Source organism: Arachis stenosperma, chromosome 1, assembly GCF_014773155.1.
Source record: "Arachis stenosperma cultivar V10309 chromosome 1, arast.V10309.gnm1.PFL2, whole genome shotgun sequence".
NCBI lineage: Eukaryota > Viridiplantae > Streptophyta > Magnoliopsida > Fabales > Fabaceae > Arachis > Arachis stenosperma.
Window position 1 is genome coordinate 114,462,843 of NC_080377.1, and position 13,111 is coordinate 114,475,953.

Sequence of the window (13,111 nt, forward strand, 5' to 3'; positions counted from 1 at the left end):
ACAACCAAATAGTTGTGGACCCAAAGGATCAGGAGAAAACTTCATTTACTTGTCCATATGGCATTTTTGCTTACAGGAGGATGCCCTTTGGATTGTGCAATGCACCTGCAACATTCTAAAGGTGCATGCTCTCCATATTTTCAGACATGATTGAGCGGTTTATTTAGGTGTTTATGGATGACTTTTCTGTATTTGGTAACACATATTCTGATTGCTTGCATCACTTAGCCCTGGTGCTAAAGAGATGCCAAGAGACCAACCTTGTTTTAAATTGGAAAAAATGCCATTTCATGGTTACAGAAGGAGTGGTCCTTGGTCATAAAATCTCAAAGAAGGGCATAGAAGTGGACAAGGCAAAGGTAGAGGTGATTGAAAAGCTACCTCCACCTTGCGATGTCAAAGCAATTAGAAGCTTTTTGGGACATGCTGGTTTCTATAGGAGGTTTATTAGAGACTTCTCCAAGGTTGCCAAGCCATTGAGCAACCTATTTGTCTCTAATGTGCCTTTTGTTTTTGATAATGAATGCATGTCAGCCTTTGAGGAGCTTAAGAACAAACTTTCCTCTGCACCTATCATAGCACCACCATGTTGGGATTTACCCTTTGAGTTGATGTGTGATGCATCAAATTTTGCTGTGTGTTCTATTTTAGGACAGAGGAAGGATAAATTGGTGCATGTCATTTATTATGCCAGCAAGGTCTTTAATGAGAATCAAAGGAACTACACCACTACAGAGAAGGAATTACTTGCCATTGTCTTTGCTTTTGATAAATTTAGATCATATCTCATTGGTTCTTAAGTAATTGTATTCCCTGATCATGCAGCACTCAATACTTGCTTACCAAACAAGAGTCCAAGCCAAGGCTAATAAGATGGATCCTGCTACTCCAAGAGTTTGATATGGAAATTAAGGATAGGAGTGGAGCAGAGAACAAAGTTGCTAACCACCTCTCAAGGATCCTACAAGAAGAAGAAGGAGCACACCATCTTGCAGTGAATGAAAGCTTCCCGGATGAACAACTGATGATGATACAAGAGATCTCTTGGTTTGCTGACATAGCCAATTTGAAGGCCATTGGGGAATTACCAACCAACATCAACAAACACACGAGGAGAAAGCTCATCAAAGATGCCAAATACTATATCTAGGATGAGCCATATTTGTTCAAAAAGTGTGCTGATGGGATCTTGAGGAGGAGTATATCCCATGGAGAAGGACAAGAGATGCTTTGGCAATGTCATGGATCTGCATATGGAGGCCACTTTAGTGGAGAAAGAACAGCAGCCAAGGTACTCCAATGTGGATTCTACTGGCCAAGCATTTTCAAGGATGCAAAGGACTTGGTGTCAAGGTGTGATGAATGCCAATGGGCTGGCAATCTACCCAGGAATAATGAGATGCCACAGAAATTTATACTGGAGCTAGAACTATTCGATGTATGGGGTATTGACTTCATGGGGCCTTTTCCATCCTCCCACTCAAATAGTTATATACTTGTGGCTGTAGATTATGTGTCAAAGTAGGTGGAGGCTATTGCCACCGCCACAAATGACAACAAGGTCATAATGAGCTTCTTAAGAAAGAACATTTTCAGCAGGTTTGGAGTTCCTAGGGCACTCATTAGTGATGGAGGGACACATTTTTGCAATAAACAACTAGAAGCACTCATTCTTAGATATGGATTCAAACACAAGGTGGCAACCCCTTATCATCCGCAGACCAACGGGCAAGCAGAGATTTCCAATAGGGAGCTAAATAGGATTCTTGAAAAAACTGTTGGAAGCTCAAGGAAGGACTGGTCTAAGAAGCTAGACGATGCTTTATAGGCCTACAGGATAGCCTTCAAGACCCCCATTGGGATGTCACCATACCAACTGGTATTTGGCAAGGCTTGCCACTTGCCAGTTGAACTAGAGCATAGAGACTTCTATGCTCTAAAACTACTAAACTTTGATGAGCAAGCGGCTGGGAAAAAGAGGCTGAGGCAACTCAACGAGCTGGAAGAATTTATGAACCAAGCATATGAGAATGCAAAGATCTACAAAGAGAACACAAAAAGATGGCATGATCAAAAGATAGCAAGGAGGGAGTTCACTGTAGGACAAAAGGTGTTATTGTACAATTCTAGACTTAGGTTCTTCCCTGGGAAGCTTAAGTCTAGATGGTCTGGACTCTTCACCATCATCAAAGTGTACCCCTATGGTCAAGTGGAGCTCATGGAGGACAAAACACAGAGAACATTCACTACAAATGGCTATAGACTCAAGCATTACCTGGGGGACTCACTGGATGAAAGGAGAGTGAGCTACCACCTCAACTGAAAAAGGAGAAACGTCAAGCTAGTGACGATAAAGAAGAGTTGGTTGGGAGGCAACCCAACACTTTATATCCTTTTGATTTATTGCTTTATTAGAAGTAGATTGTGAATATTAGCCTAGGAAGTTAATTTTAGTTTTGATATTTAAGATAGCTTTATAAGTTAAATTGTCTCCTACTTTTGGAAGTGCAGCTGGATGAAAGCATTTACTGATGATGATGAGTGATTGCGCTAAGAACTAGCTAAAAAGCTAAGTTTAGTGTGGCCACTCACCAACTTGATCTAGGCTTACAACCATTTGGATAAATTAAATTTTTAAGGAGTAAGCCCAGAGATTAAGTTTGGTGTGGCCACCACCATACAATAATCAATCAACAAGCCCAATACCACTCAATTTGGAAGCATTTAATACTTTGGTGGAGGCTTGCATGAGAATTTTAATGTGTTCAGGGGAGATTAGAAGCAAAGAATGTGAAAGGATTGGAATTACTTCTTCCCCATGAACACATTAAAAACCCAACGATGAACCTAATTTATTGAGATGCAAATGAATTAAGTTTGGTGTCCCATCAGTTGCAACTCCATTCACTAGCATTGAAAAGGAATGTGGAGGATCATTTTGTCATTACTGATTTTTTCAGGAGATTGAATGGGGCTCACTTGATAGATAACAAGGAAGTCAAAGTGTACGTACACTTTGGAACTCAACATATTCAGATGGCATATTGGGATAAGGGTTGGCACCTCTTCCCACGCTAGGCACCACTCCCCAAGTGGAAAACATTAAATTCCCTTCTTTTCCCACCATTCGAACCACACCCTTCACTCCTATAAATCCCCTACCCTTCCCATTCCCTCTCACTTCAGAACCCATTCCATACACAAAACAAACTCATAGAGACCTTTCTTTTATTTTTTTTCTTTTCTCGTTCTTCTTTCTCTCTATCTTTCTACTTGATTTGGACAATCAAGTGCTAAGTTTGGTGTTGGGACAAAACTTTTTTTTGCTTGTGTTTCTTTGCAACACTCCATTAATATCTTAGAACCCTCAAACACCCTCTCTTTCTCCACCCAATGGCACCACCAAGATCCTCAACCTCAAAGAAAAGAAAGACCAAAGAACCAACCTCAGGCTCCTTAAGCTCAAACTTTAATGAGTACAAATTCCTCTCAGTATTCAACCAAAACCAATTCTATGGTTCGGTGAGTGAGAGGGAGATCATCCCAGAGGTCAGCTTCCAACTAGGAAAGAATGAGCACCTTGAGATCAACATTGAGATCAACAACAAGGGATGTGCACTCTTCTACAACCCACCAAAGAAAGTGGTGGAATGAGTGGTAATGGAGTTTTATGCCAATGCTGTGCCACAACCAGGGCAAACTTATGGGTATACTAGCTTTGTGATGGGGAAGTCCATTAACTATAGTCCCTCTAACATAGAAAGGGTGCTGATGGTGAAAAGGATCAACTCCACTCGGAGTTATAAGGAGATGATGAAGCAACCAGACCCAGGATTTGATGAAATCCTGAATGAAATCTGTGCACTAAATGTGTGCAGTGGATCAATGACAAAGATGGAAAACCCAACCAGCTGAGGAGAAGGTACTTGAGCCCCCAAGCTAGGGGGTGGTTAGACTTTGTGAGAAGATCTTTGATCCCTACATCAAACACATTTGAGGTGACCAAGGAGAGAGCTATACTTATTATATTTTGATGATTAAATTTTTGACGGTTTAGAATTTCACTAATGAAATCTCGTTGTAAAGTATAGCCTCTAAACCATCTATAATCCTTTCATACAAAAATTTGTTTGTCACAAGTACAAACCCCTAAAATCTATAAACCGAAGTATTTAAACCTCGGGTCGTCTCTCAAAGGACTTGCAGGGTAGTGTTTTTGTTATTGGTTATGAACTTCTTTATTTTGGGGTTTTAGATGAGACAAATGAAAAGTAAATGGAAATGAAATTTTATTAACAAAATGGTCTTTGCAAGGTTTGATGATCAAGGACCTATATCATTATCACTAAACACAATCATGATAGTAGCAAAGATCAATCTCACTAAGTCATCCTCTAGCTAATAGCAAAGGAAAGTCAAGTGAGTTATATCAATCCAAGTCCATAAATCCTAGTTCACTAATTGAATTAATGAAGGCTAGAGTCAATGGTTATCAACTATCAATCACTTGGATATTAGTAACTCAAGAGTTCCTAAGTTATCTTCCCAAGCCAAGAACATAAAATTCTATTCTAACATTCTCCCAAGAATTTCATCAAACACTTGGAAGGTACAAAAGAGAAATATAGCAAATCATAACAAGAATGAATTCTACCTACAATTGAATGCAAAAATATTAACAACAACAATCAAGGAACTCACAATTATCATGAATTACGTCAAATTGCATTATTGAAAGAAAACAAAAGAACAACATTAGATCCACAACAAAATAAAGAATTGCAAGAATTAAAGTACATAACTAGAGAGAGGAAGAAGAGAAGAGTAAGAACTGATAAAGAAAAAATGAATTAAAGCATGAATTAATCCTAGATCTAAGAGGAGGGATTACCCTAAACCTAATCCTAATTCTAGAGAGAAGTGAGAGCTTCTCTCTCTAGAAACTAACTCTAAAACTAATCTTAATGTGTATGAATGAACTATTGATGCCTTCCCTTTCAATCCTTGGTCCTATTAATGCATTTTGGCGCCAAAGTTGGTTGCACTGGGCCCCATAGCTTCCCAGAATTTGCTGGGCACGAGTTTCATTAAAAAATCACATGCGGCCTTCGGCGCGGACGTGCACAGTACGCGTACGCGTCCCTGGTCGGTATTGCAATGTGCGTGCGAGCGCCTTGTGCGCGTGTGCATCCTTGGACGAGATCAGTTCTTTGGCTTTTTGTGCTTCTCTCTACTTGCATGCTTCCTTCCTTGTTCCTTTGATCCATGCCTAGCCTATTTTAACCTGAGATTACTAGCAAACACATCAAGGCATCCGATGGAATCAAGGATGAATTAAAATTACCAAAGTAAAGGCTTAAAAAGCATGTTTTTACATTCAAGCACAAATACGGGAGAGATAACAAAACCATGCTAATTCATTAGCTAAATGTGAGAAAATGTTATCAAAATACTCTAAATTCAACACAAGATAAACCCTAAAAATGGGGTTTATCAACCTCCCCACACTTAAACTTTAGCATGTCCTCATGCTAAAATAAGAAGGAACTAAGGGGTATGGCATTTATTAAATGCAACTAAACTACATGCAATCTACCTAAATGTAACTTCCTAAAGTGAACGAAAATGTTTGGTCAAAATAAATCAATTTCCAAGAAAACATGTGTAAGAACAAGAGCTAGATCAATAGGAACCAAGTCCAAACCACAATTGTATTAGATTATCAAAAGAATCATAGACTTGCATAAATATAGATGATAGTGGTGAAAAGCATGTAATTATGCTTGGGAACCCTCACCGGATGTGTATCCACTCTTTTCACTCAAGTGTTTAGGGGGTTAACTCGCTCAATTCTCTTCTAGTCATGTTTTTCCAAGATTTGATCTTCTTCTAACAATTAACACTTAATCCATGCATGCATACATTTATCATGAGGTCTTTCGTAGGTTGTAATGGGGTAGGGTCAAGGTAGGATCATATATGGATAAGTGGACTAGAATTTGGACCTTTGATGAGCTTAAACTTTCCCACCTAGCCTATATAGTGACCTATACAATTGAATTCTAACTTAACTACCCATCTTTCACTTTTTATATACTCATGCATATTCTTTTCATTTCACAACACTTATGCATTGATCTTTTGTTGAGCTTTGCTTTGGGGCATTTTGTCCCTTTTTTTTTTTTTTGCTTTTCTTATCCTTTCTTTTTCTACTTATTTTTTTTCTTTCTTTTGTTCTTTTGATTTTCTCATCATTTTTCTTTCTTTTCTTTCAAGAATATCAATGCATAAGGTCTTACACTTAATCAATACATGAGCATACACCCAATTCTCAAATACAAGAATACAAAACACACCTTTTTATCCCAACCAATGTTCCCAATCCTCACTAAACTTGAAAATAAGCACTCTCACTAGCCTAAGCCAATCAAAGATCCAAACAATGGACTATTATTATTTTCCACTTTAGGGCTTGTAATGTGCTAAAATGAAGAATAATTGGGTTAAGCATAGACTCAAAATTGGTTACAATGGATGATAAAAGGTAGGCTATTTGGTTAAGTGAGCTAATGAAATAATGGCCTCAATCATATAAATGCATGAATACAAGGAATAAATGGACATATAGAATCAAGCAAAGCTAGGATCACAATCATAGAAAGAAAATAATTGCACACAAGAAGGGAAATAAATAGTTATAAAATGTAACCACATCAATAGGCTCAATTCTCACAAGCTTATGTTCTTGGCTCAAAAACATGATCCACAAGATATATATGATTCAAGCAAGTTCTGAAAAAAGTTTTTCCAATCAATTGGGTTGGTGCCCTATAGTTAAATTCTTTGGAAAATCTCAATATTTGACTAAGCATTGTTGTGATTGAGAAATTCTAAAAATTCCCTAGTTTACCCTTTCCTTTTTCAATCAAAACAATTTTCTTATGCAAAAAGGGCTAACTAGGTTTTAACAATTCCAAAATAGTTTCTAATCACAACCACAAACTAAAAGAAAAATATGCAAAATTATATAAAGAAAAACCCAACTAAAAGTATGAGATCTAGCATCCCAAACGTCTAATATCCAAAATAGCAGGGTATGCAACTACTAAGGCAAAAGTATCTGAAATATCCAAAATGACAAATATATACAAAAGTGCACAAAATAAGATAGCTAGGTAATATAACTAGGAAATATGCCAAACTGTTCACCGGTCGTGCCACCGGCAACCTCCCCACACTTAAGAATAAGCATCGTCCTCGATGCTAATCCTGAGGATCAGGGGTAGGTACACCGGTAGGCTCTGGCTCTGGCTGAGGCTGTGGCACTAGCTACTGCATCTCTGTGGGCTCTGTAGTGACATGTGTCTCTGGTGATGCATCCTGCTGAGCTGGCTCCTTAACATCCTCCTCCTGATGATCCTGCTCATCGGGGACTAGAGAGTCTGAGAGCGGAGGTAGCTCAATACCCTGAGAGATAAACACCTGATCAATCCGATCTAGGCGATGCATAAGCTGGCGCTTACTGCACTCCATAAACCAAAACAGACGCTGAACCAGTAGGTATGTCGGCTCAGGTGCTGGTGGTGGTACATGGGCTGCAGCTGAAGAAGGGGCTGTAGAAGAGGATGGGGCTGCTACTGTGGCGGGTGAAGGTCTAGCTGCCCTAGCCCGAGAATGGCGTTTAGCCGGGGGCTTCTCGTGTACCCAGTCACCCCCAAGGAATAGTAACCTCCTTGTCATCGTCATTTGGGGGTGGTGGTGTCATATCATCATCCAGCCAAGGAACCTCGGCTAATGCGGCTATGCTGGTGACCAGTGTAGGAAACCGGAGTAGGCCACGGATATGTGCTCGCCACATGCTCTGTCAGATCAATCGGGGAAAATAAACCTCCTTACCCTCTATGACACAACCAATCAGAAGTAACATCTCCATCGGGATCTCAGAAAAATGGGTGGTGGGTAAGACATAGTGGGCAAATATCATCTACCAAGTCTTGGCCTCTCTAGTCAACTCAGCAAAAAGCATCCCTTTGGGCTTTGTGTTGCCCGAATCCATGACCCAAGGAGCATCGGGTATGGCAATCACGCGCTTAAGCGCCTCATAGTCGAAAGTCATGCACTGAATAGCTGTCTCCACATGCTGATGAGCGCAGGTGCCATCAGTAAGGTGTCGGCACTACAATGCCTCCTCAATAGCAGTCTCAGTAATCATGATCTCTCTACCCCTTAGCTGTACTGAATCTAGAGTATGACGGAAGAAGTTGCAATAGAACTCCTTGACCCATGAGACGTTGATGTTTTCCAAATCCCTATCAACAAATTCCAAACCCAACTCTAGGATACGGGTGTTGATTGTGCATCTCACATCATTGGGGAGGACGAGCTTCTTCTCAATGTTCAAGTTCTTCTTCCGATACCTGGGAAGGCGAAGCTCACAGTAAAGGTTGGGAAATTTTTCTGGATCAGTGGAAGGTAGCAACTGATTTTCCTTATCCGTGTCATTCAGCGGATTCTTAGCAAAATTCGCATAGGGAAAAGGGGTAGAAATCTTAGAGTGTTTCCTTTTCTTGGAGGTGGTGGCTATGGCCTTTCCTTTGTCTGACACCCTGAAAATAAGGATAGAATAGAATATAAGCGACTAAGCAAATAGCATGAAGCAAGTAAGACATGTTCCGGATGTAAGATGAATGACAAATAGGCATGTGGTGAACTAAAATGAAAACTTGGATAGCAAGTAAGCAAAGAAAACATGCCCACTAAGCAAGTGAGATTTTTTTTTCACTGCCCACTAAGCAGAAAAATATGCCCAGGGGCTTCCTACGATTCCTACAACTTTTATTCAATCAAATATCATACAATTCACAAAACATGCAATTTGATTATTCATCTACTACTAAGCACAACATACATGTGACTATGCAAACAATCAATTTATTGAGGCAACTAGAAGGAAATGGAAAACTACTTACAATGGTAACTCAAATCACTTATTAATAAAATCTACAAGAGAGTGGAAAGAGTATACCATGGTGGGGTATCTCCCACCTAGCACTTTTAGTTTAAGTCCATAAGTTGGACATTTAGGAAGCACATTGTCATGACGGCTTATGTTTGCACTCATCCTTGAATCTCCAAGGATCTTTGCTTCTCAATTGGTTGATAGAATTTCCAACCATCTTTACCAAGCTTGAATAGAGTTCTACCCAAGATATGAATTCTGATGACAAGTCATCTTAGCCTAGTTTCACTAGTCTTTTTCTTTTGTTTTCACTTGAATTATGCACTTTCTTGAGGTCTAAGCAAGCCAATTTGGGTAGATTTTCATGCTTCCTTTGATTGAATTAACCATAGATGAATTAATGCAATTTCATGAGGTTTTATGCTATATTTGATACATATTGTGAAAGAATGAATATCCCATGATTTTAAGCATAGCTTTGATGTGTTTGGTTGATTAATGATAGGTGAAGAAAGCTTGGAGAAAGGTTGAAGCAAGAAGGAATGGCTAGGAGTAAAGAGAGGACAATGGAATAAGTAAAATTGAACCAGAAAGCAAAAAGCTGGACCTAAAGTTAACCTCAAACTTTTGCACAAACTTTTGGGTGAAAAGTTAGCCCCAACATTAGACCCCTAACTTTTGGGCTAACGTTGGAACTTGAAAATCACTCCCTGGGCACCAAAAGTTTGCGCTAACGTTAGACCCCTAACTTTTGGGCTAACGTTGGCACATGAAAATACCCCTGACCACCAAAAGTTTGCGCCAACGTTAGACCCCTAACTTTTGGGCTAACGTTGGCACATGGGAAATACAAAGGGGGAGCAAAAGTTTGCGCCAACGTTAGACCCCTAACTTTTGGGCTAACGTTGGCGCCATAAGTGCACAAGGTAAAGCCAACGTTGGAGCAAAAGTTAGACCCCTAACTTTGGCACCAACGTTGGTATCAGCAGATTATGGTAGCTGATATGAAAAGTTGGAGCAAAAGTTAGACCCCTAACTTTTGCTCAAACTTTTACTCCAACTTTTGCAAAACTCCAACCCGGTTCAATTGGTTCACTTTGGTTCCTCTCCAAACTCCAAGAGCAATCAATCAAGGCCTCTTTCAACCCAATTCCACCAAGAGCAAAGGCCCAACTCAAGAAAGAAATCTCTCGTACTTTTTTTTCTTTAGTACTAAAAAGGCGAGCTTTCCTGGCATATCAGATGCCATTTCACCAGCTTCCTAGCGAACCTGCAATTCTGATAATTATAGTATTACGTACCTCGAGCAGGGAGTGGTCTTGTCTTTCCGGGGGCAGCCCTATTTGATTGCTTGCTGGAAAGTCTTTCTTCATTGAGATTAGGAAGGTGTTCTTTCTAGGTTTCCAGTTCCTATGAGCTCTATCAAGATCATCAATCCAATTCGCAACACATTGCATATAGGGAATGGCGGAGGTGGTGGCGTGAATGCTTGAAGATCATTTGAAGGAAGTGTATAAATAGGATAGAATTCAAGTTATTCGGGGAGCTCTTCTTTTTAGTTTTGCTTAGTAGTTTTCGGAGAGCTTTTGGTATTGAGTAATCTTTAATTTCTTAGTTTCGGGGAAGGAGAATTCAATTCCCTTCCTCTTAGTTTTATTGTTTTCAATCTCAATTACTTTGTCTTGGATCTTGGGTTGGAGAATTGAAGAAATTTTGTTTCAATCTCATCCTTGGATTTCTCTGTTTCTTTACTGCATAATTGAGTTTAAATTTCTGTTAATTGCTCTTTGATGAGCGGATAATTTGTACCCTTTTTGGCATTGTTTTTAGTATGTTTTTAGTAGTTTTAGTTAAGTTCTTAGTATATTTTTATTAGTTTTTAGTTAAAATTCACTTTTCTGGACTTTACTATGAGTTTGTGTGTTTTTCTGTGATTTCAGGTATTTTCTGGCTAAAATTGAGGGACCTGAGCAAAAATCTGATCCAGAGACTGAAAAGGACTGCAGATGCTGTTGGATTCTGACCTTTCTGCATTCGAAGTGGATTTTCTGGAGCTACAGAAGCCCAATTGGCGCGCTCTCAACGGCGTTGGAAAGTAGACATCCTGGGCTTTCCAGCAATATATGATAGTCCATACTTTGCCCAAGATTTGATGGCCCAAACCGGCGTTCAAAGTCACCCTCAGAAATCCCAGCGTTAAACGCCGGAACTGGCACCTAAATGGGAGTTAAACGCCCAAACTGGCATAAAAGCTGGCGTTTAACTCCAAGAAGAGTCTCTACACGAAATTGCTTCATTGCTCAGCCCAAGCACACACCAAGTGGGCCCGGAAGTGGATTTTTATGTCATTTACTCATCTCTGTACACCCTAGGCTACTAGTTTCTTATAAATAGGACCTCTTACTATTGTATTTTCATCTTTGGATTATTTTTAGATCCTTTGATCATCTTTGGACACCTAGTTCTTAGATCATTGGGAGGCTGGCCATTTGGCCATGCCTAGACCTTGTTCTTATGTATTTTCAACAGTGGAGTTTCTACACACCATAGATTAAGGTGTGGAGCTCTGCTGTACCTCGAGTATTAATGCAATTACTATTGTTCTTCTATTCAAATCCGCTTGTTCTTTGTCCAAGATATCACTTGTTCTTCAACTTGATGAATGTGATGATCCGTGACACTCATCATCATTCTCATTTATGAACAAAGTGACTGACAACCACTCTGTTCTACAAGCAACCAAGGCTCTAGTGTTTATCTCTTTGATTCTTTAACCGGAATCTTCGTGGTATAGGCGAGAACTGATGGCGGCATTCAAGAGAATCCGGAAGGTCTAAACCTTGTCTGTGGTATTCTGAGTAGGATTCAATGATTGAATGACTGTGACGTGCTTCAAACTCCTAGCAGGCGGGGCGTTAGTGACAGACGCAAAAGAATCGATGGATTCTATTCCGGCCTGACCGAGAACCGACAGCTGATTAGCCATATGCTGTGACAGAGCATAGGAACATTTTCACTGAGAGGATGGGAGGTAGCCACTGACAACGGTGAAACCCTACATAAGCTTGCCATGGAAAGGAGTAAGAAGGATTGGATGAAGACAGTAGGAAAGCAGAGAGACGAAAGGGAAGGCATCTTCATACGCTTATCTGAAGTTCCTACCAATGAATTACATAAGTACCTCTATCTTTATCTTTATGCTTTATTCGTATATCACTATACCCATTTGAGTCTGCCTGACTAAGATTTACAAGGTGACCATAGCTTTCTTCATACCGACAATCTCCGTGGGATCGACCCTTACTCGCGTAAGGTTTATTACTTGGACGACCCAGTGCACTTGCTGGTTAGTTGTGTAAAGTTGTGTAGTGATCACAATTTCGCGCACCAAGTTTTTGGCGCCGTTGCCGGGGATTGTTTTGTGTATGGACAACTGACGGTTCATCTTGTTGCTTAGATTAGGTATTTTTCTTCAGAGTTCTTAAGAATGAATTCTAGTGTTTCAAGGTGATGTTCTTATCATCACCAAAGCTGATTGATCTTCATCAATTTAGCTCTTGAATGCAATGTCCTGCTGAAGCTTGGCTAGCCATGTCTAATTCCTTTAGACTAAAGCTTTAGACTAACATTGCATGATTCCTGGAATTCTAATTAAGAATTTTGATACCTTTATTTTCTTTTCCATATAATTTTCGAAAAAAAAAAAGCACAAAAAATTTACAAAATCATAAAAACCAAAAATATTTTATGTTTCTTGTTTGAGTCTAGTGTCTCATCTTAAGTTTGGTGTCAATTGCATGCATTCATTCATGTGTCTTAAGGATCTTCAAGTAATTCTTGATTATTTCTTACTCTGATCTTTGAATTCTCTGGACTTGAGTGTTTTGTATGCATTCTCATTAGTGTCAGTAGTATACAAACTGCTAAGTTTGGTGTCTTGCATGCATTATTATTTGATTTTAGTTGCATTTTGATTATAAAAAAATCCAAAAATATTTTTAATTTTTGTCTTTTCAAGTCAATAATACAGAGAATTGAAGATTCAGAACATGCAGCAGAGGAATTACACAGAAAAAGCTGGGCGTTCAAAACGCCCAGTGAAGAAGGACAGACTGGCGTTTAAACGCCAGCCAGGGTACCTGGTTGGGCGTT

General features: G+C 39.5%; 1 protein-coding gene across 1 annotated transcript; it reads left to right on the forward strand.

The window, feature by feature from the left end:
* Positions 1–1,861: 1,861 nt before the first annotated feature.
* On the forward strand, positions 1,862–2,323 carry LOC130983668 (uncharacterized). Its single transcript, XM_057907550.1, has one exon. The coding sequence runs from the start codon at positions 1,862–1,864 to the stop codon at positions 2,321–2,323; it is 462 nt and encodes a 153-aa protein (XP_057763533.1).
* Positions 2,324–13,111: the final 10,788 nt, after the last annotated feature.